This window comes from Callorhinus ursinus, unplaced genomic scaffold, assembly GCF_003265705.2.
Source record: "Callorhinus ursinus isolate GAN/ISIS: 27379988/994484 unplaced genomic scaffold, GSC_fseal_2.0 scaffold48, whole genome shotgun sequence".
NCBI classification, from domain to species: domain Eukaryota; kingdom Metazoa; phylum Chordata; class Mammalia; order Carnivora; family Otariidae; genus Callorhinus; species Callorhinus ursinus.
This window is the reverse complement of record NW_027397110.1, coordinates 3,706,046-3,730,405: the sequence shown is the minus strand read 5'-3', so window position 1 is coordinate 3,730,405 and position 24,360 is coordinate 3,706,046. Positions and strand designations below refer to the sequence as shown.

Genomic DNA, 24,360 nt, shown 5'->3' with positions numbered 1-24,360 from the left:
GTGTACATCATGGATGTTTCCTTAGTAGTGTTGTGGCTATGTGGTAGGAGGTTTGTGATGATGGTGGCAGTTTGGTGATGGGGGTAGTTTCAGCAGTGTTGATGGTGATTTTTATATTCGTTTTCCAAATTTGTTAAGTATATTTTTCCCAATTACTTTTATAGGGCACAAAGAATAGTGCCTTACACATAGTGATTATGTCTTTGATTCTTAACCATTGGTTGGAATACCATCCTTGCTAAAAAGTCATTTGCAAAATAATTCAAGTAGAACCTGTTCCTTGTGGTTAGCCATACTTATGGTGTTGTTATTCACTGTTTGCTATTTTTTTCTTTTAAAAAAGGATTATACTTACTGTGGAGATGCATATGCTAAGAAAGATGAATTTGTATCGAGGTGGGTAGATGAGTCAGCAGTGAGCTATAGAAGGTGTTTAGAATCTCATGTGAGTGTTTTATTTTGAGTGCAGTGCTTTTAGTGGTAATTAAAATAAAACACCACAAACCTAGGAAACAGAATCTTTTTAGAAAAACGTGTGTGTTTGGATCCAGGGCAGACATGGGTTGGTCATCCCAACTCTGCCAAATTACTGACTTCTCTGAGCTTGATTTCTTCATTATAAAATTGAGAAAGTGATACTTGCTTTTTTTTTTTTTTTTTTAAGATTTTATTTGTCAGAGAGCACGCAAGCAGGGGGAGTGGCAGGCAGAGGGAGAAGCAGACTCCCCACTGAACAAGGAGCCCGATGTAGGACTTGATCCCAGGACCCTGGGATCATGACCTGAGCCAAAGGCAGACGCTTAACCAACTTGAGCCACACAGGCATCCCGGTACTTGCCTTTAATAGGTTTGTTAAGAGTGTTAAATGGGATAACGTGGAAACACTTAAGTATAGCTTCTGGAAGATGATCTATTTTCATATGCTGACTGGAGGCATTTCATAGAGCATAATAATTTTTCCTCTTTTGAATATAGCCAGACTAGATTTATGGAGAGTACATGTTGCCTTCCGATTATCTGGACAGTGAGAAAAAAAAAAATCAACCTACTTCTTGGTTTTTGTCATACGGCTCATTACAGAATGAGTGTGGATTGTATTTTAGACGTAGCTGACTGTAGTTGTCACATGAGTTCCTTCATAAAGAATTTGGGATCGGAAACCTCTTTATAAGAAAGATTGCAGAAGGCACCTGAGTGGCTCAGTTGCTTAGGTGTCCGGCTCTTGGTTTTGGCTCAGGTCATGATCTCCTGGCTGGGGCATCGAGCCCGTGTCAGGCTCCGTGGCTCAGTGGAAAGTCTGCCTCCTCTCTGCCCCTCCCCTCGTTCACACACATGCATGTGCATACACATACTCTATCTCTCAAATAAATAAATAAATCTTTAAAAAAAAAAAAAAGAAAGAAAGATGGCAGAAAATTTTTAGCTAACTTTTCTTTGTGGATAAATAGAAAGTCCAGGTTGGGATAATCATTATGGCTTATCTCCCCAAAACCAGAGTCATGAAAAAATTTCAAGCAAAAGAAGAGTTTTCTAATCATTAAAGGTACTCTACCTTTATTTTATTTTAGTCCATTAATGTAAATTAGATTTGTATATGGAAGGTCAGTACAAAATACTGAAAATTTTTTATGGAAAATAAAACTGTTTTCGTTGTAGACCTTTTACGACTGATTCATGTAGCTGGCAATGACACCGCAAACATCTTCAGTAGCGGTGGCTGCGTAAGAGCAGAGGGTGACATCTCAAATATGGCTGAGGGCTTTAAGTCTCATCTCATCCGTCTGATCGGAAATCTGTGTTACAAGAATAAAGACAACCAAGACAAGGTAAGATTATTTCTCGACATGTTTCATATATATAGGGCTTCATTTAGAATGTGATATTTAGAATTTAGAATATATACAGTTGCTGGAATGATAGTTTGAGTGTTTAGAAGGTAGCTTGAAATAATACGTGTGTGCGCATATTCCCACAGATACGCGTCCTAGGTCACGTTTGTTTATATCAGGATTTGTATTTTTGTGATTTTGCATTGTATTTGTCCTTAGTGTGTTTGAGCCAGTCTCCTTTCTCATAAATTGTCAATGCTTGTCTAAGCCAGTGCATATCTTATATCATGTAGAGAGCAGTCAATAAAAACAGGTATTTGAAGTGCCTAGAAATTTTCAAGCACATGATAGACATTTAATAAATAGTTATTATGGACCATTATCTTAATAAAAAACAAACAAAACTTTAATCTTGACCTACACTTATGGATGATAGCATCATAAGCATTTCTTCTGTTTTGAAATTGATACAGTATTTAAGTATTAAATCTTTAGAAACTCAATAGACTGCCATTGGAAACCTCTTTTGTGCTGAATAGGTTAGAGGTCACTCTATTGATAACATGAGAAGGTGATAAAAAAGATGGCAGAATTGGACCACATGCTTAACATTGAACTAGCCTGCCTGTATTTTCCTAGAGCTTTTCTTTGGGTGGCATTTGTTTTGCTTCATAAATATATATGTGGCAGATTCTATTTTTCCAAGATGGCTGCAGAAACACACCTGCAATAGGACTTTGCCATTCTCCCATCAAGGATTAGCATTTGTTTCTCCATTTTCTTCAGTCCGGATGACGAAAAAACTCTGTGACTGCTGTGAATAATCACATGTGGTGGGAGTGATCTTGTATCATTTTTGATAGAGCCCTTGACTGGTCTGGCAGATTCCATTTTTAGCCTCGTCAAAGCTGGTTAACCATGTCCGATGTGCAGATCCCCTGAGATCACTGTGCCGTGATTTGCTCAGTCTACATGGAGAGAAGCCCTGGAGGGTGAGATGTAATGAAGAGAGAGAGAGAGAGAGATGGGTCAGGGAATACCAAGGCAGTGGACATGTGAGCAGGAGACCATCTTGGAAGTTTTCTAGGTAGTTAACGCGCTTCCTTAGTTCCAAGCTCAGTTTCCTAATTGCACAGCTGATGTCATGTGAATCAGGGACAGCCTGCCTGACAGAGCCCTTTCTGAATTTGTGACCCACAAGATTATGAGGAATAATCCAAAATTGGGGAAAAAATAAGTAGTGTGGGTTCTGCTTCTGTTAATGGTCCTGTAAGCTGCTGTTGGACTGAACCTCCTGCAAATAATAATTACAAACTCTGGACAAAAGACAGCCATGTGAAAATAATCAAATTTGACACAAACAGGCGATTTTGGAATTGAATTGCCCCTTGGAAGGAAAGAGCGGTGCAGCGTGTGGTCTGTAGGACACTTAAAACTCTAAAAGAAAATCTGCACTCCTTTCATCTTAAAGATTAAATGGACAGTTTGGAGGAAGCACAGCCATTGGAAAGTGAAGGAGGGACTCCTGGGAAGGAGAAAACAGGCCCCAAATTCTGTGTATCAGCTGTCTGAATCCATGCGGATGCCTGAATCACACATGTAGGGCAGGATTCAAGCAGCTAAGCTAAGGATAAAAGAATTGTACTGAGTTTTGAGCTGCCGCACCAGATTTGACAGTGTAACTCCAATCAAGATAATTGCCTGCGAAAATAAAAATGTCAGCATTCTTTAGAAGGATATAATAGAATCCAGAGTTTCCATAGCATAGTATTCACAATGTCCAGGATACAATTCGAGCTTACTTTAAGCACAAGAAAATATGACCCATTCTCCAAGAGAAGAAAAAAGATAATCAGCAGAGACTACAGTGACACAGATGTTGGGTTTAGCAGACAGATTTGAAAGCAACTCTAACTATGCCCAAGGATGTAAAGGAAAATATGCTTCTAATGAATGAAAAGATAGTCAGCAGAGACATAGACACCAAAAGGACAACCAAATGGAAAATCTAGAATTGAAAAATAGAGTATCCAAAATAAAATTTAGGTTTTACTGAATGAGTTTGACGACTTAGTAGAGATGACAGAGTAAAGAGTCGGTGAGCTTGGAGATGGGACAGTAGGAATCATCCAGTCAGAAGAGCAGAGAAAAGATGGAAAATAAAATGGTCATCTTTAGATGCTAAGTTTTGGAGGAATAGTATGTTGTGCAGCATTTGATAGTTGGAATGCTTTCTACAGGACATGGCCCAGAACCAAATGCCAGATAACTTGCTCTTATGCGTATACCCTTTCGACTCCTCATTTTCAAACAGGTATGAGTGGAGGACTACTAATCCCCTCCCCACCCTGGAAAATTACTGGACCGATTTTTGTAAGAGAAAGTTGATAGAGAATAAAACACGCTTTGCCTTTTTAATGACCAACACTGCCTTTCTTGAGGAGCACAAAAGAGGTGGTTTTCCTTGTGTTTAACTATTCTTTTGTTGCTAATTTGGATTGGCCTCTTATAGGAACAAAATGTAGTAACCCTTAAAAGGCTTATGAAATAACTCACCGAAGTCAGGATCAGATTGCACCATAAGTAAATATGGAGTGTGCCCAAGTGCTGCTGTGGAGAGGTCATTGGGGCTCACAGGAAGTCGGGCTGTGTTTTTTCACGTGTGCAATTGCTAATAGCACTGCTGATTTCTGAGCAAACATTCTCGAAGGTATGAAGAAGTTCATTCTTTCAGTATAAGAATGCCTCTGTTTCTCCTACTTTCTTACCTGTGCCAACAAAATGCCTTCCCTGAAAGCATGACTTCTGGGATTTGTTTCTCCTTCCAAAGAATCTGCCACAACGTCACAGTCTTACTCTGCATATTTCTGAATTCTTGTCACCAAATCCTGATTCTAGCTGGGTGTGACAGACCTTGACCTGGCCCATTGTTGCCTCAAAGAATAGAGGTCATATGCTCTAAAGATGACTTTAGTTACAGTTTTAGAGAAATGGATGGTAATGTAGCAGGTCTTTTTCACCAGGCTATTAATTCTCATTGTGTTGTCCAGATGACTATCCCACTTCTACCCAAATTTGGGCCCAAAGGGAAATTTGGCTCTCTCTCTGCTCTAAGACTAAAGATTTGAGTTAGGGGGATTTTGTATCCTCTAACGGGATTTAGTTCCTCCTTCACCCAGAAGGAGGGTCTGATGACCTGTTTCGTGTTTACTATGTCCCGGGGTTGTACATAGTGACTTAGCATGTATTACCAACTTGGATCTTTCTATCAGCCCTGGGAAGCAGGTTCTGCTAACCACATTGAGGAGAGGCCGTCAGGTGGGTGAGTTGTGTTGTCCAGAGTAGAATTTAGATTTGTCTGACTGAGCTCCTGGGCCTGTGCTCTCTTCCCTGGACCATGGTGCCTCATTTAGGAGCTTTCCGGGGCTTTGGAAGTAAGAGGAAGTCAATAGACTTCCTGATGGACTTCCCACTGAAGATGCTAGAGGCTTGTGTATCTGTGTCTGTGAGGCTTGAGGCTAGCCAGGCCCCTTCTGCCTGCTCTGGGTTCGAGTCTGGCACTCCTGGGTACTCACATCTCTGTCTCTGACTCATCCATTCATCAGATGTGCATGTTCCCAGCTCTGGGGGTCTTTTGGTGGAGAAGACAGACTGGTATCTCTTCCTGTGAAGCTTTCACTCTAGGAGCACCGAGGGACTATCCTTGCTTCTTTGAACTAGGATTCCAAGACGATTGACTGATTGTCCTAGATCTTTGTGCACTACCAGTTGCTGTGAGGTTTGATCAGAAGCCATTTCCGCCCAGCTGGGTCTCTGTGCTTGTCTGCGTCCCTTCAGTCATTGCATCGAACGTGGTGCCCACTTACTGGATGGCGCCCCTTACAGTTGGGTGTCCCTTTCCCTGTTACAAAGGTCTTCTCATCCGCATTAGTTTGTTGGAGCCTTAGGACATCTCTGTGGAAAAGGCTGAAAAGCCATCATTTTCTAGATGAGGAGACCAACGCTCAGAGAGACTATGATTTAGTTCCGTTAGCGTTTATTCAGTGGGAACCACTGAGCTGCCTGCCTGGGGGAGACAGAGTCACCGTAGTAGGCCCGTCAGAGAGGAGCAGGTGTGGTCCTCTGGGCAGGCTGTGCCAGCAGCAGCCCCCTCTAAGCAAGGACAGGGGCTGGACTGCACCATCGTGATAGGAAGGGCGATAACCCCCCTTTTGCGTTTGTGTCTTTGGGCTGTATTTAAGGGAGTCAGATGTGTCTGGCCTCAGATGAAAAATCTGCCTCGGGAAATTATTTCCCCAGTCCTCCCGTGGATCTTGAACTCTTAAGTCTGCACACGTGATGAGTCATAGTGTTTCCTGGATTGTAAAGGAGTCGCTGGACTTCCTTTTCCCAGGTCATAGTAGGGAGCTGTTCCCAAACATTTGGTGACTTCTATTCTAACCTTGTTTTTTGTGCTCGACAAAACATAGTATTTCCTTGCTACATCTGTACTGATTAGTTTACTTTTAAACCTTTGTGGACCTGAAATGGAGATTCTGTTTTGGTTTCTATTGTAAGAAGCACATGGGTATTAATGCTGTAAACACGAAGAAAGCATTCTTTGGCTTTCTCTTTGTTAGCATAAGGAATGCATGGTGTGCTTTTTTTCTTCCCTGTTCTTCTTTCCTTCGCTATTGTCAGAAATGCTTTAAGTGAATTCTTGATGAGAAGAAAACCCAAACATGGTTGCTGTTTTTTTCCATAAAAGCTGATTGCATTTTTTTTCAAAGTGAATAGGCAAATGAACTAGTTTGTCTACCCTCATCCCCCCGCCCCCCAAGAAATTGTATTGACTAATAAGTTGGGCCATCCACAGTTTGGATTATTCAGTCCATTCTGCCAAAAGTTTTGTGGAAATGCTGCTCAGTTTCTTCTTTTCCTTCTCCTCCTCCCTAATAGAAAAGATTCCCAGCGTTCACACATACATTTGCTCCCATGTGTTCAAACATATGCATGTAGCAAGCTTTCATTATAGCCGTGACTTCATTTTAAAAATAAGTCTATAGTGTACAGAAAAGTTCAGCATGAGAAGACCGGAAACTGGCCAATTCTGAATTCCAGCTCAAAATGACCTATTATGAAGGTAGGTTTCATTTATATACATGAAAAATCTCTGATATATTTTTCATTAAAATGTTTTGCCCATTATCCCCGACATCTAAATTGTGCCTCCCACGTCGTAGGCATTTGGTAAATTTTTCTTGTGTGAGAATTTATTTTTAAAATATTTGTCCAGTGTCCACTACATACTGAGCACAGTTTTAGGTTCTGGAAATACAGAGCAAGTAAGACATGATCCTCGTCTGCAAGGAGTGTATATTTTACTATAAAATTTCCTTACTGGGGCACCTGGGTGGCTCAGTTGTTAAGCAGCTGCCTTTGAGGTTGTGATCTCAGGGTCCTGGGATCGAGCCCCGCTCAGCGGGAAGCCTGCTTCTCCCTCTCCCACTCCCCCTGCTTATGTTCCCTTTCTCACTGTGTCTCTCTGTCAAATAAATAAATAAAATCTTGAAAAAAAATAAAAAATAAAATTTCCTTACTATATTTGCAAACAGAGACATGCAGTAAAAAGAAAATAACTTTCCAAATGAAAAGCAATGTTCCTCTAAATTTTGGGTTTTGTAATTATTTTTGAAAGTCTTTTTTATGTTTACGTATATTTGAATATACTCTAACTTACTGTAATTTGCCTCATTTTTATTTGATTTACCCATACCTATATTTTAGACCATAAGAACGTCTACCTAGTGTAAAACTTGCAAGGAGTTAGACGGTATGTTTTTAATCCCAAATAGGCTTTGTAGATCTGAGTATATCTTTTCATTAATCGTAAATAAAGTTTCAACTAAATTTACAATTGTTAAGTATTCATAACATGATCATTTTTCAGCTCTTTTTTTTGGGAGGGGGATGGGTACCCTCAGGTTTTCACATCTAGATGTGAGGGGTCAAGAGCGGGCAAACTATTCAACCCTTTTTTTTTTATGATTCTGTTTGACGTGTTCTCAAGCAGCGTATCTGCCCATAAAATCATGAAGCTTAAATGATCGATTGCTGTTTCCTCATCATTTTATTTAGGTTGTTGCTCTGAGTGAGGGTTCATACTTGTTTGTACTGCGCCCGTACTGCCCGACTCGTCAGCTCCCCAGGTAATTGATGGTTGTGCAGAGAAATGAGTGCGTGGCCAAGGTGGGATTTCCTTTGCACTGCTGTAAAGTGGGCCCTAGGCTTTCTGTTCTCACCCAAGACCAGCGTCTGCACGCTTGGCCCGTGTGAGCTGGTGCTGTGTGCACTTCCCAGCCTGCTCGTGTTCTTTACCCAAGTGACCTTAGCTTGGCCTTTGGTACTCAAGGTCAAAAGGTGCCTACTCTGCAGAACCTTCTCAGATCACTGCAGAAAGGCTTTCCACCCACACTCTCTTCTCTAGCCTGTATCCACTACTCTTAATTCCTGCTTTATCCTTGACTTATAAATACAGTACTGGCTGTGCGTTCCAGTGTGTTTCCGGATATGTGTGTTGTTACAGCTCCAGTGTAATACACACATATAAAGTGACCCCTGGCAAATCACGCTGTTTGATTTGGGCATCACTTGCTTCACCTTAGCCAGCCCAGTTCATAGTCCTCCTCCCCCCACTCCAGCCAAACCCCCCCCCCCGACCAGGGGTTCCTGTCTTTTCCCTTGATGATTATAGTCTTTCATGAGTCTGCTCTTCCTGGTTGATAATGGCGTAATCTGCACTCTCTGCCAGGGACATATTTTTCCCCTTTTACTGGAACCTTCCGTAGTGTACCGCAATACCTGACTACTTGGGGAACTCCAGGCAGGCTGCTGAAAACATCCCGGCAGTGGGCTCGCCCGTCAGGGGCTCCTCGGTCTTTGTGCTTTTTGTCACATTCAGCTCCACAAATATGGGTGATGCGCATACAGGAAGCTTCGAATAGTACAAGGAACCCAGACGGGACCTCATGGTTAGATACCCCAGGTCTGCCTCGTGAGTTTACCGGCTCAGCTGTGTGAGCTTGGGCAGATGATTTCACCTCTCCAAGTCTCAGCTCCTGCGTGTGTAAAATGGAGACTCTGACACCTGCAGGTGGGGCTGGCAGGAGGAAGTGTGATCACGTGTGTGACGTGTCTGATGGCGTGTGTGCGGCCTCAGCCTCCGTTCTGAGCGGCTCTGGTTCATGCCAGTGTTTCCCAGTGCGTGTATTGAAGTAGAAGTTTGTAGACAGCATTTCGCAGGTATTTACAAATTACAAAGTAATCCTCACATTCCATACTCTGTGTTCATCACTTTTCTTAATAGGCGGGACTTTTTGGAGGAAGTAAAGTGAAGCAAATATGAGAACTTTCTTCGGGACCAGAATCCTTTCTTTCCTTGTCAGTTTGACCACACATGCTCTCTGCGTTGAATTTGTCTTTTGTTACTGTCTTGTAAAGAGCCCAAGTGTTTTCTATGTGGATCCCGGAATCTCTTCTAGCTCACTTCTGAGAGCGTGTTAAGGACATTTCAAGTGACGGGCCTGTGGCCTGTCTCCGTGAGCCTGTGTGTTTTCCTCTGTTAGAAACAAGTTGCACAGAATCCCAGTTTATTGATTTGAAGATTGAATGTATAGGCAAGATCTGGCTTGCTTAGAATTCCTCTTCTTTGTAATGTAATCCCAGTTCAAGAAATATGTCAAAATTCATAAATCAAGCTGTCACCATTAGTTCCCTGAACCTATAGTTCCTGTTACAGTAGGTGAAATTAACATTCCTATCTCGAGGACACATAGCATGGCTTAGCTTGGTGCAGCTGTAAATTTTTTCTTTTTAAAGACCCAAAACCCCTTTTTGTGTCTCATCATATAGTGATCAGCTTGTTCTTTTGCAGAAAAGAGGTAAATTATTTAAAAGGAAGAACCATACTAAATATGTAAATAAAAGGTAATGATCTGCTGTTCTCTGTTATTTGACTCTTGCACACAAACTAGGCCCCAGGCCCATGCGGGTGATGCCGCTGCCACCACTCACTTCCTCACTGGGCTGTGAGCTCTTTGAAGGCAGCACATACCCAGTGTAACCCCTGGGTTAAAATCCAAAATTTTGACAAAAAACATGAAACTAATTGGGGAATTGTCTTAGCAATATTAAAATCTACTTTACAGCTAAAATAGTCAACAGTGTATGGAGTGTATATATTTAGTGGAAGAGAACATGTGCTTTGGAAGTAGACCCCTGAGAAGTGAGAAGTTGGCCTGTGACAAGGGGAGCCCACCAACCAGAGAGGAGGTAGAGCTTGTTTTATCAGTGAACCGGGAGTAATTGGTTAACTGTGAAAGAAACTGAGCTCCCACGCTCCCCATGCTCCCTGGTGTGCAGCTTCAGGGACAAGTGCCCCGTTTTACTGGCTAATCAAAGCCTGGAGGAGCGAAGTTCCTTGCTTGGAGTGATAGCAACCTGAATTCCCAGTCCAGGACCAAACTCTTAAGACTGGGACGCCAGTGTTTCTGCACTCAGCAGAGGGGACATCTCTTGATCTCTTGAGGTCTGTCATTTGGGATCTTTGACCAGCTCTGTGTGAATCCTTAGAGTTGGCACCTTTTGTCGAGCAGCGCAGGGAGGCGCTCATGGCCGAGTCCTTCGGGACAGTGCTCACGTTCCTTGGTTCTTGTGAACTTTGACCTCTGAAGTGCTCCCTGGAGGTTAGTGTAGAGAACTACGTTTCTGGGATGTGTGTATTCTGAGAGCACCGTTTACCCATAGCCTCCATACCAAAAGGGAAGATATTGGGCAATATCTTCCGTGAGTCCGTGGTGACTCAGCACTTTATAAAAGCCTGGAATCCGGGCGCCTGGGTGGCTCAGTTGGTTGGCCGACTGCCTTCGGCTCAGGTCATGATCCTGGAGTCCCGGGATCGAGTCCCACATCGGGCTCCCTCCTCGGCAGGGAGTCTGCTTCTCCCTCGGACCCTCCCCCCTCTCATGTGCTCTCTCTCTCTCTCTCATTCTTTCTCTCAAATAAAAAAAAAAAAAAATCTAAAAAAAAAGCCTGGAATCCAGTTTTCTCAACTGCCGCTCCGTTTTCTTTACTGTGCCCTGTTATCAGTTTCTAGACAACAGGGATTTTAAACGGATTTGTGTTTAATAGTAAAAACAATTATTTCACAGTATCCATAACAAGAAATATCTGAGACTTTAGGTGAAGGAAAACCAACCACATAAACTGAGAGAAGTCTCTGGTTCCTTGATGGAAAAGTGGGATATTATAAAGCTGATGTCTTTAAACTCATTTATCTGTTTATTGCTAGACCAATAAAAGCCCACTGAAGGGAAAAAAATCCAAAATTTTGACAAAAAAACATGAAACTAATTGGGGGATTGTCTTAGCAATATTAAAATCTACTTTACAGCTAAAATAGTCAACAGTGTATGGAGTGTATATATTTAGTGGAGGAGAACATGTGCTTTGGAAGCAGACCCCTGAGAAGTGAGAAGTTGGCCTGTGACAAGGGGAGCCCACCAACCAGAGAGGAGGTAGAGCTTGTTTTATCAGTGAACCGGGAGTAATTGGTTAACTGTGAAAGAAATTGAGCTCCCACCAAAATCAGGTGGTGTCGACGAAGGAATAAAATGCTGCAGCTAGAATCGTGGGAATCTGGAATAGTGGTTCATCGGTTTTTCACAATAACCAAGGATATTTTATGGAGTAGAGGTAATGAAGATTGGTAATGAAGATTATCACAGATTTGACTATACCTAAGTGTGGAACTCAGCCTTGAACCAGCTTGTGCCTGGGTTCTGCTAGACAGTAGGAGGCTGACCTCGAGCTAATTATGTATCCTCTCTGTGACTCAGTTTACTCAACCACCAATGGAGTCCTCATAGGACTCAAGGCAAAGGGGAGGTTGTGAGGGGTAAATTAGATGATCCACTTGAGACACATGCTAAGCTTTTAGTCACGGTCAGCTCTGTTTATACTTATGCTTATTTCAGCATTATTGTATTATAATAGGAACAACCTACTTTTCCATCAATTGGAAATGTGTAAGTAAATTATAGTAATATGATACACATCCGATAAAAATCATGTCTTCAGAGAGCATCTGTTCTCTTGGTAGCGCTCAGGATGATGTGGCCAGCAGGACTAAAGAACAGAACAACACGAGCCTGTGTAACGAGCCCCACTTTCATGTGCGTCTACGTTGTATGTGGATTTAAGGCGCACAAATGCGCACGTATGCGCCAGAGTGACCCTGAACGAATATACTACATTAGTAGCTCCTCTCTCTGGCTGGTAAATTAATGACGGGTTTCTGTTTCCTGTATACTTTTTGTAGTCTTGACAGCGAATGGGAATTACTTTAATAATAGCAAGAAAGCGCTGTTAAAAAAGGAAAGGGGTGCACGGCCAGAGGTCCTGATAAGACAAGAATCTCTGATCTTCATTAGTAACTGATGTTTTTCTTTCTTCCACATGCCTGGTGGGACAACTTCTCAGCCCCTCCTTGGCCAAGGTCCCAGGGTTTTAACAGTACAGTTTCAGTTACATTTTTAATTGAAAGATTTTAATAGGTAAAATGTTGGCATAAGATCTGGATAATATTGCTAACAAATAATTAACAGCCTGGCTGGAGTTGGTAGGTGGTGTGTGAGCGAGAGGGAGGGAGAGAAGAAAGTACAAAGAAGAAAATACTCTTCCAATGTGCTGCACATTTTTTCCCCTCATCAAAGGAATGGGAATTTGAATTTACCCTGTGTTGTCAGGTGTTGTGGTTCATGAGGTACATGAGCCTCTGCCGAGTGTCTATGCTTTCTATTACATATCCCAACCTAGGGAAACTCTTGAGTGCTCTTGATGTTGTGAAATTTCTCTATATCTCCCCAGGCTTTATTTCTTTGGTTAAATGAGAAAAGTGCTCTTATTTCAAATAGTGGAGAGTTCTCTCATTTTTTAAGGGAATAAAGTGGCGCTGTCTGTCACACCTCTGAAACAGTTTTGATCTTTAGCATATTTCGTTTTTTTTCTTTTTCCTTTCTTTTTTTTTCCCCCTGGCAGCAACTGAGAATTAAAAGGATCAAAGCCATGTCCCTATAATGGGCTTGTTTTCATCAGGGCTTGAAGGCACAGTTGGACTGCCTCCCCCAGCCTCTTAAAAGCCTATTGCTTATCTTGTTCTGATAGAATTTAATTTCATACCCATTACATTCTAATGGACCAAGAATGATATTTAGTCTCAAGCTGTGGATTTTAGTTTGAATTTAGATCTGCTGCTTTGTTGCACTGAAGAGTAAAGTCAGGAATAATTTTGAGTCCAAGTATGAAGGAATATGCTATTTGGCATAGTGGCAAGAGCTTTTAGTTCAGCTCAACAAATATGTATCTGCCATATGCTGTGTATCAGCCAGGACTCTAGACATGGGGAATGCAGAAACGGATTTGGCCTCGTGCTTCCTCCCGGGGAATGCACAGTGTAAAGGGGGAGACAGGTGTAAAAACGGATCGTTCCAACAGAGTGGTGTGTGTAATTCAGAGTGGTAGTAGAAGTGTCGTAAATGCTTGGTGGAAATGGCTCACCTTGGAGCTTCCAGAAGAGCCTCAAGGAGCAGGGCGGCGGGTGGAGGGACAGATTGGCCTTATGAGCGGGTGTGTGGATCCCCCTGCTGCATGCTGGCCTTGACTGGACCTGAGGGTAGGAGGCAGGGTGCAGAGGGGGGCAGGACAGGCGATGGGGCTTTGTGTGCCTGGCCGATGGGCTCTGAACTCCACTGTCCTAGTAAATTCATTAAAGTGTCTTTCATCTCTGAGGATAATCTTGGTTCTTTCATAGCCACAGGTTCCTTTCTTGTGCTCTCTCCGTGTATTTTGTCTTTTGCCATGCTTCTGTTCTCTTTCAGACTGTTGTATTATTTCTAGCCCTTGAGGTATGATTTTCTCATTTGTCACCCCCCCACCCCAATTCCTCTTCCCCCGCTCTCCCTCCCTTCCTCCGTCTGTCTGTCTCTCTGTCTCTTTCTGTCTCTCTCCCTCCCTCCCTCCTTTCCTCCCTCCATCTCTCTGTCTTTGTCTCTCCCTCTCTCCTTCACTCTCCCTCCCTCCCTCCCTGTGGTTCACTCCCAGCGGTTTTCCTGGTCCCTGGGTTGTAGACTTGTTCTCACGGAACAGTTTGCCTTTGCTTCCATCTCGTAGGGCTCTAGAGGATCCTACCTCTTACCAGTTTACATATTAATGTTATTTCTTGACTCAGGGTTCTGGTAGCACACTGGCAGTGTGAGTGTGGACCCAGCACCTGCATATTATAGTGGCCCAACCCCCCCTGCCCCGACCCCAATCTCTGGACAAACCACAAGCCTCATTAAACTAGTGGACAGAGTTCTCATGAAGTGGCAGCCTCTGGTGGGGGACCTCATTCTACACTGGGGGTTTTCATTCCTTGTCACTGCGCTTTGTAGGCTGAAGGCCACTTGTCTGCAACCGCACCATGGTTCTGAAAACCCAGCCTCTAGGGACTTTGTCCTGGTTGGCTGCTGGACACCTTCACTTCTGTCTACCTCTCTGGCTTTTCATTTCTGGCATCTCGGGGGATGCAAAGTCTGTCCAGTGATGGGATGATGCCCAGGACCCCCGAGCCATGGACAGTTAGGCACAGAAATGAGTCCTGTCAGCCAGGTAGAGAACTTCTGGGTCCCTGGGAGCAGGTGGGCTCTAGGGTTTACTGTGTGAGCCTTCCCCTGATTGTCTGCTTCCAGCATCTGCATACTCTTCCCTTCAGCATGAGAACATTTTGATTTGGGGGAAAAGAAAGTTGAAATTTGTTTTTTGACTTCCTAGCAAGGTAACCTTGTACATGTCACTTAACTTCTCAGAGTCTGTTTCTTCATCTGTAAAATGAGATATTACCTGCCTCACTCGTTGTGAGGTTTGAATTATTATTGATGGTGATAACATTGATAACTGTCTTTTATGCATGTCTCCTGTGTGTCCTGGAGTGGGGCATTCTACAGATCTCTTTCGTTTCGTCCCATCCAACCTCACAGCCCATGTTGCAGTGTGTCGTTCTGCCTCTCTAGGGTCAGCGTGGAGGGAAGGCCCGGCTCACGGCCCGGTAGTCCCTCTCCATGTTGATGCTCTTTCTTGAGCTCTTGGAGCAGGGCCTCGGCCTCTCTCAGACAGGATCTTGAGCAGGCAGCACCCACGAATGGGAGCCAAGAGAGGGAGAAGGCTAGGGTCCTTTTCCACCCGTGAGCTGTATGCAGATGGTCTCTGCCTTCCTTCTGCCCAAGGACTGGCTGGCTCTCTTTGGCCAGGCAGCATTCTCGAGCTCAGGAGTGCTGGGTGCGGGGCCCCAGGAAGGAGAACCCTATGTGGTCCCTTGCTGGTCAGTTTCACCCTCAGAGTGGATAGCCTCCTAGGTTGGCTTCAGGAAGTCTCGGGCCTGCGTTGTGCAGAAAACATCTGTGCAGAGCTGCCCTTCCCCTGAGTGAAGAAGGGCCCTGGTTCCCTGTGATCCTCCGTCTTCCCCTTGTGTTTCCATCATGCTGAACCTTTTGTGTCTTTTAGTTCAGATTTACGATAAAGTGTACATGCACCTTGGAGGGGAAACACTTTTTTTTTTTTTTTTTAAGTAGGCTCCACACCCACTGTGGGGCTTGAACTCATAATCCTGAGATCCAGACCTGAGCTGAGATCAAGAGTCCGACCCTTAACCGACTGAGCCACCCAGGCGCCCCAGAGGGGAAACACTTGAAATTCTTACCGGTCTTGTACATATTTGTGTGATGTGTTACCCTCTTTTCCTGAGTGCAAACCCACTAAGGTGGTTAGGAGAGCCCACGCTTCACTTCTGTGGTCAGTCCCTGTGGTCTGTTCTTTGCTTACACTCTTCACAAACTAATAGTAGTAACTTGGACACCTACATTTTCTTTTGGAGAAAAGGCATCAGTTACCTCGGCCACTTACTTCAATTGGGAAAAGAGAATTTTAAGCTTTATTCAAGAGCCTGGAAAATAAATTACTTGTAAAATGAATAATAGCAACCGTCACAGTATTAGAAGCAAGCATTGTGTGGTGCCTACTTGTGGCAGCCACCCTCTCACCCTCATCTAGTACATCTAGCCTCATGACATTTCCTAGGGTAGGCCATTTTATTACCCCCGCCCTATAAATTTGTGAACAGAGGCCCATCAGGCTTGAGTACCTTGTTCAAGATCATGCACAACCAGTCAGCGGTGGGGCCGTGTTAAGAATCCAGGCAACCTGGCTCCAGACCCACGCTCCGGACCAGGCCACGCCGCCTCCCAGCCGCCTGCTCTCCTCTCCACATTTGGCCTAGACTCGGTGTTGACCAGGTCTCTCTGATAGCTGTCCGTTGGGGACATTGTGAGCCTAAAACAGGATTCTTCCCGTTTTCTCTATATGGTCAGAGCCTTGATTTCAGTGAATGCGTACAGAATACTCAGTATCAGTCTTTCAGGTGGAAGAGTAAGTTTTTTGTAAATTAAGTTTTAATAGGGTTCTCTTTGCTTATACAGACAATTTTTAAGTTTTGAAAGACTATTTCCAAAAAGATGTCTTTATTAAAGAAAATTTTATCTGCTAATATATGATGCACACACACACATAGACACATATACATAAGCAAAGAGAATATATGTTGTTTAATCATTTAAAGAAAAATCAAGTATGAGCATTAAAAGAAAGTCGCTAAATAGCCACGGTGAACTTTTTAAAGGGTCCAGTTTTTGTGTGACGTTTTCTGAGGAGGCCCTTAGGCAGGCCAGTCGTTCGTTGCTCCCTTCGCAAGCCGAGGGGCCAATCCGAAGCTTCCTTGTATGTGGTGGGGAGGTGATTGTCCTTTTCAGGTTGAACTATTTGTATTATTTGTATTATTGTACATCTTATGTTACAAATCCTTCCCCAAGCTGCTCTCAGCTCATGTTACTCTTGGACATTTGAATAATTGCTTTAGCGTGAGACTAATTTCTGGGTATGACTTAGTGACAGTGTTAAATTTACCCCACTGGAAAAATCCAACGGGAAACTTGGAGAGTAAGCCCTTTCCATGGCAGAGTTGGGGGCACGAGGGCCGTTGACTTTTCTTTGTCTGTTGAATCCCATGGGGTCGATGTGTGAACGTGGCGGAGGAGGGAGCAGGTGTGAGGAACATAACTAAGATGAGAGATACAGTTTCAGATGTTTTCTGAAGCAAATCACGCCCTCCTCCTTTCCGTGGCAAGGAGTGACTTTGGGTCTGCACCTGCAGCTCCAGAACGGACAGCCTGGGGGCTGGGGGCGTGGAGGAGGAGGGCTGGGGAAGTCTGAGCAGGGAGGTGGGTGGCGGGGGTGTTGACAGGAAAAATCCGACCGGCAGGCCTCTGGGAGCAGGAGGGGAGGGTGTGTCCCCTGCCTGCTGGAATTTCAGCCCTGGCAACTTTTGGCTACATCCTCCGCCCTCCCCCAACCAAAAACACAACACACCACAATAAAAAAATACCTCCGTGTTTCAGTGCAAAGAGGGGCAGTGCCAGCTGCTCAGTAAAATGTGGCCACGCGGAGGCGCACCCTCTGGTTCCTCGGGTTCGGGCCCCAGCCCCGGCTGGAGCCCTCAGAGAGGCCCAGGATCGCAGCCCAGGAATGCCCCGGCTTCTGAAGTGCACCCTGGCCCAGGCTGGGGCCCCACCCGGAGTGTCATCGGCCCTGGGGTCCCTGAGGAGTGTGGTCCAAAGGGGGAGGAGTGGACATTTCATTCAGCGCTTTGAAGGGAGAAAGGAACCGGTCCTTTCTGTATTCTCTGTAGGACAGAATTGTTTCTAATCTTGAGAAATCATTTCTAGCAGTTTTAGAAGAAACCTTAGTACAGCATCAGTAAATACGGAGAGGGTAAAAACGTTTTTTTCCACGTGTGTGTAGGATTCAGGGAGTTTGGAGTATACTAACCTTGTAAGTCCCATTGTTTTGGAATTTTAGGTGTTAATCAAAATTATGATTAAAATTCTCAAATTAATTGGTATTTTATTCTCTTTGAAGTGCTACTCTCCTTTTTGAGTAGTTTTTATAATCAGTGCAGCTTGGCTTTACTAGAAAATTAAGCCCTGATGCACTTTTCTCCAAGCAGCCTTAGTCACTTGGGCTATAATGATTAAATTGGCATCTCTTAGACTTTTCTGTGTGCACTGTTTATTGATCTTAAATTTGTAAAAGAGAAAACACAAAGTTCAGTTTTGTGGGGAGATGCACACATTCAAACTAAAGTTAATACTTCAGCATTTGTACGGCAGGGAATGACGTGGCCCTTTGTCACTGGAACAGTGCCATAGGAAGGCCCCCGTGCAGTGGTTGGGGGCCCCCGACGCTGCCGCCACAATCCGGGTCAGCCCCGGTCACCCTGCACTTCCCGGGCTCCTGCCTGACCTTTGGCTCCGAATTGTCCACCCCGCTCACCGCCCTCCCCTGCGAAGTAGGTCTGTGACCTCCCCGGGAGTGTCATCACGAGAGTTCCCTGAGGCCCCACGTGCAGGAGCAGGCGGGCGCGGACCGCCAGTGTCTCCACGGGGCACCACAGACCTTCTGGCCATTTTAGATCTGTGTGAAGGCTCAGCAAATGAAATGACGTATTTGTGGCTTGAGATCTACCCAGTTTAGTCTTGGACGTCACTATTTCTGGTTCAAAACTGTAGATTCAAATGATTGGTTTTGAAGAACTGAACTGCCCTATAGACGATCACACCTGATTCCCAGACTGCTTCTGCTGTGTGTCAGGTCACAACTCTGAGAATTCTTCGTTAGCGCCGTCTTTCATGTGCTGACAATGATCTAGAGATGTTGTTTTAGGTTGCCAGGTGTTAATTTAACACACAAACTGGCCTGTGTGCTTGCGCGTGCACGCATGCCTACACACTCGCAGCAGAGTGCCAGGAGCAGTAATTTGAAGTGAAATTGACAGAGCAGCATGTAATGTTTTATACTCAGGCAAGCTCTTGATACACAGCTTCATGTGACATCTCGTTTTTTTTAAAAGCCCGAGGCATCGGTAATCTTTATAGCAAGAATTCTAGTGCTGTGTTATGCATTCCAGGCTTACTGTCTATTCTGCCCAGTAAATATATGGCTTTTATGGACTTATAAATCATGACAGTAGGATTCATGCATATCCAAAAACAAGGGGATTAAATTTTTACAGAGTTATCAAGATTTAATGTAATTTAGACATTACTCTTGCTTAGAAGTAACATTCTTATCTAAAGGCAGTATATTTCATATCTTTGAAGGGAACTTTAAAAACACATCACCTGAGAAACAAATACCGAGGAAGAGCATACTGTGTGCCAAGCATGATGCTGAGTGCTGGGGAGAGGGATGTGAGAGAGGTGGTCCTAGCCCGGGAGTAACTCAGCACCTAGAGGATGATGCTAGAAAGGAAAAGTGTTTCTACGATAGAAGTGAGAAGGCGGTGCTGTGTGGTGGGGCACAGAGCAGGGCAGGGCAGAGAATCCCCCATTCTTCATGGGGCTCCGAAGCTTGAAGGAAGGAAGAAAGGCTTCCCGAGGGCGTTGGATGTGGCACAAACTTTCAGGATAAGTAGTATTTAATAATGTTGTCAGCAGGGGCCAGGTTCTCCTAACTGTTCATAAATTTCTCCCTCCGTCCCTCTCTCCTTTCCTTCACGGGAGCTAAGGAAACCAGGAGGGTAGGTAGGGCAGTTTGTGGTGGCTGGCTTCTCTCTCTGATTTACAGACAACAAAATGCACAGCTATTTCATGAATGGTTTAATGAGTGTCGACAAATGTATACACCTGTGTAACTATCACCCCAATCAAGATATACAGAACATTTTCATCACCTCCGAAGGTTCTACCATGTCGAGGCTGGCTTTATGTGCCAGAACAGCATTGTGCAGAGGAATAATGGCCCTAAGTAAGGAATGAGGAACAGGGCGGAATCTTGGATTGCATTCTTTTCCTATGGTGGAGACAGACTTGTGCTAATCCATCCACATTCCTTTGCTTAGACTCCCCTGGGAGCAGTGGCCCACGTCCTGGCGGTGCTGGCAGATGCTGTGGCCCGGTTCAGGGCCCCCAAAGCAGTACGTCTTTGCCATCTACGGTTGATGTTCCTGACCCTCAGCATGTGCTTTTAGCCAGATTTCATGCAGGCCAGGTGCCTCTGAGAGTGGGTCTTCCTTAACATCGACCTCTATGTGTATACCCAGCACGGGTGGGGTTTGTTCAAGCATCAGGGATTATTACTCCACATTTGTCCCTTTAGCTCGGCAAGCATTGACGGTGTATCTGCCTTGTGTCAGCCCCTGTTAAACTCTGGGGTCCAAAAACCGAGTCCGATGCAATTCTTAATCTCGAGTAGCTTATGGGACACAGATGGTTAAATGGAGAGTTACCCTATAGAAGCGGGTAGTCAGCACTAATGCACCTCATCAGGACTTGGGGAATCAGCAGAGCTTCCCGGGAATAACAGGAGTTACCACTTACATACAGAGTGCTTACTAAGTGCTAGGCACAGTTCTGAGTACTTCACTCCTTTACTCTTCTTGATGTTACTTTTCCCATTTCGCAGTTGAAGACACTGAGGGCCAGAGAAGTTGAGTAATGTGCCCAAGACCACACTGCTCTTAAGTGACATGAGCAAGAAATAAACTTTGTTATTTTAGGCTGCTTGGGTTTTGGGGGGCTGTTTGTCACCGCAGCATAAACTAGCCTATCCCAGCTGGTAAGAATGTCAGTATGGAAGGGATTGGAGAGGAGCCCCCCTCTGCCCCCCTCTCCTCCCACCTGGGGGAGGGGAAGCAGTTGGAAGTTGGCCACGGGCATCTGGAGTGGAGGGAGGCCACCGTGGGGCGTGGAGATAAGACGGGAAACGAATGGAAGACTGGAGAGGAAAAGCCGGGAAAGGCAAGGCTGCAGGGGACATGGCTCTCAGTGGGCCAGCCGTGGGGAGACGTGAGCTTCTCGTGGCAGCCTTCCAGTTGCAAGGACCACCTCGGGACTTTGAGCCGAGGTGAAGAGACCGTGTAGAATGTGGCCGTGAGGCTGTAAAGCGCATCCTTGCCGCTCATCACTCTCCTGAGCATCGGCAGGCGCCTTGCCCAGCACCTTCCCCGGGGTGGACAAGTGAATGTTCTCAAATATGATTATTCTTTTCCTGTTCAGCTTCTCTGAGCCCTTGTTTAATGCCACATTTCCTCCTTTTTTACTTCCCTCTAACCTTTCTAGGAAGATGAGGAGCAAAAACAATAATTGACAAAATTGTAGCATAATAGGTATAAACTCCTTTTAAAAGAGAAAATTAAATGTTTTGTGCTAGAAAATATCTATCTTTCCTTTTTTGAAACTTCCAAATCCAGTGAATAGGACATTTTATACAAGCCTTTGCTCTTTATTCTTTTATCATATACTCTTCCCTGCTTTTGCCTAGTCATTATTAGTAATTATACAAAAATCTGTTTTAAGCTACACCCCAGGGAATGGCAGAAGTTGGTTGCTTGTCTAAATGGTCTCTAATTAAAGTTGAAAAAAAATCAGGTCGTCGTGGAGATATTTTTCAAATGTTGGCTAAAACAGAAGAGGCTGGGTTAAGAGCAGTGGGGTTGCAACTGTTTGTACTTAAGTGGATTGAAGTATAATTTTTTTTTTTTTTTAAACTACGTCTGTCTGGGATGTTGTAGGTATGGTCCTGATTTTTAGCAGGTGAATGGACCAGGTAAGCCTGTGCCTTCTGACTCCCAGGTTTTTCTGATTTTTAAAGGATTTCTTACTTAAACCTATGTTTTTACTTCACTTTATGGTTTACATGAGCTAAACAACAAAAATTAATCATGCAAAATGATAATATGCTCATAACAGTTACAGAAATAGCGAGAAGCTTGAGGTTAATGGTGGAAAAGTAAATCAATTCCCTGTGTCCCTGCTGGCTTCGGTCATGGCATTTCTGAAACCGCTCTTGTAATGCTTTCCCCCTTGTAGGTCTCCCTCGACTGGCTGTATTTCTTTCTGGAGGGCAGTTACCTTAGCTGGCTTTTCTCTTTGTGTTGCCTGACCAAGGACTTGGCCCAGATAGGTACTCACACATTTGTGGCTATTTTCCCCCCGCCAGCCAGAAGGGGTAACTGTTTCTTACTTCTCTTTGTGACAGGTAAAGTAGATTATTTCAGTCAGATGCAGGATCCTTCTGAATATATCTTCTTCGCTTAATATTGCTGATTACACACACACACACACACACACACACACACACACGGTGACATCTTTGCATGTATCTCTACCCTGTGTTCTTTAATAAAATAGTATTCTCACCCGGATTGGCTCAACTGTAATCCAGTGTGTGCCCTTGAACCTGTTGGGCCTTCCTGGATGACCCACTGTCCCCCCTCACTTGGTCTGGTCAAGGCTCTTCCTTCTAATTGCTCTCAAGCCGACTCGGGGAAAGCTGAACCAGAGGGTGTATATTAAGGACACAGTGAGGACGTGGAATCCTAGAGCAGGGACTGAAGGGCCTCCAGAACCTAAGGGAACTCTGGAACCACTAGAAGCCAGAGCTGCCCCATTCTCCCTCCAAGGCCACCCAACTCCGCATTTGGCCTGACTCTTCATGCATCCTTACCTCACTGGGCTGGAGCCTACGGCTGACACATCTGGTCCCTCTGTGTCTTGGTTCCAGATCCTAAGTGAGAATAATGGCATGGCCTCTCTTGGGTCAGTTTCCATCCTGGTTGTGGGTCCCCGACTCCTCAGAGTGTGGACCCTGGACCAAACACGGAGGCATCCCCTGGGGCCTTGTCTGAAATGCAGAATCTCCACCTCACACCCACTGAATCAGAACCCGCGCTTGAACGGGATGCCCAGGTGGTGGAATGTGCAGTAAATTTCAGAAGTGCTTGTGGAGGCTACGGACACTCCTGCACAAAGAACAGCAAGGGACTGTTTCCTGGAGTAGAGGTTGTGACTATTGTGACCCTAGTCTAGGAGGAAGCGTAGAAAACAACGCTGCCTGTGGCCATGCCTTCCTGCGCTCCCTGCCCTGGTAACTAACGCTCAGCGGGGGAAGCTTGCCCCTGGGCAGAGTATGGGGGGGGCGGGGAGGGCAGGACGGTTGGGGGAAGTGCAAGCCTGACAGGTCCCTAGCATAGGGTAGGGGCATGGGCCTGATGTGTTCCCAGGAGAACAAGAGGTAACCGGCTGGAAAGGAGATTTTCTTTTGGAGGGCTCCTAAGAGATAAGGCGGTGAATAAAGGTTTGGTCAAGATTATGGAAGGCCTTTGAGTATCGAGCCGAGGAATTTGGACTTTATCCCTCTTGCCCACTTCTCTCTGACACCGGCAGTTCTGCTCTTCGCTCCCACCCACAGCAGCCTTGGGTACTTCTCTCTCTGCCAGATTCTCGCTCCTTCATTTCCCTCGGGTTTTTGCTCATCTTATCAGAGGCCCTCCTACCCCTCCTCCCTTAAAACTGTAACCGCCCCCCCCCCCCGCATTCCCTCCCCTCTCCTGTTCCTTTGGCACTCACTTGCCTTTCCTCTGGCACATTTCCTGCCATCTGTCCTTCTGTGTGTTTACAGGATATGTTTTGTATTTGTCTGCTTCCTACCCCCACTCCCATTCCTAGATTGTAAGTGCAGGGAGGGCGGGCAGGGACCCTGGGTCCCAGGATGGAGGTGTGGGGAGGGCGGGCAGGGCGGGCAGGGACCAGATGTCTCTTTGCTGTTCCGGTGCCTAGAACAGCACCAGTTGTAAGTAGGCTCTCCGTGCAGACTGATCAAATGGGGAAGTATTTGCAAGGAGCCTCGCAGGGTGTGAGATGGCCACTGTGTTGGGTCGTTCACCACTTTGTCCTCCTGCAGTGTTTTCCAGGCTCCCTCTGCTGCTTTTCTCAGGCCACTCCATGTTACTGGGGACAACCGTAATACCTGTGTAATGAGTTCCGCTCCAGAATGGGGCCGACCCAGCTTCCCTGGGCCTTTCCAGCGGCTTTTCCACTTGTCTTTCATCCCGGGCACTTGGAACCTTGTCCTCCAGACCTCAGTTGACCCAGAGCTCTCTCCCCTTGTGCGGGACTGAAGTATGTGACCCTAACTTCAGAAGCTTGCTGTGTTTCTAGATCCGAGTTGTCTGCAGTGAGTCGTCTTTCCCTTTCCCCTTCTGCGTGAGAGGGGGCTGAGTCGGCACCCCCACCCCGTCCCCGCCAGCACCTTTGGCCTGTGCTGCTAGATTCCTGATCACCCCCTCGTCGCCCATCAGCACAAGGTCAGGGTGTGTGCTGGGAGTTGGCGGAAGGGCTTCTCCCATCAGCAGGGCTCACAGCCGCTCTCCCCTCCTCCGTGCGTCCTTCACCTTCGGGCTTGAACTCCCAGGAGGCCTCAGCTCTGCATTTGGCTACCCCAGTTTGTTGTGCCTGTCCGTCCAGACTTCACTGTCTGACTCACTGTTTGTTATCCTTTGTCTTCCACCAGTGGCGGTTCTGTTGACTTTTCCCCCCTCGGCTTTTGTGGCCAGATTCAAGCTAAG

The 24,360-nt window shown here is 45.3% G+C and overlaps 1 protein-coding gene across 2 annotated transcripts in view; it reads left to right on the top strand.

The window, feature by feature from the left end:
- Positions 1-24,360, top strand: part of ATXN10 (ataxin 10) — a 161,627-nt gene that overhangs the window by 70,694 nt on the left and 66,573 nt on the right. For both annotated transcript variants that reach the window (XM_025881584.2, XM_073882633.1), the window contains exon 9: positions 1,657-1,826. In XM_025881584.2, the coding sequence (XP_025737369.1) occupies positions 1,657-1,826 (170 nt within the window). The remainder of the gene's footprint in view (positions 1-1,656; positions 1,827-24,360) is intronic.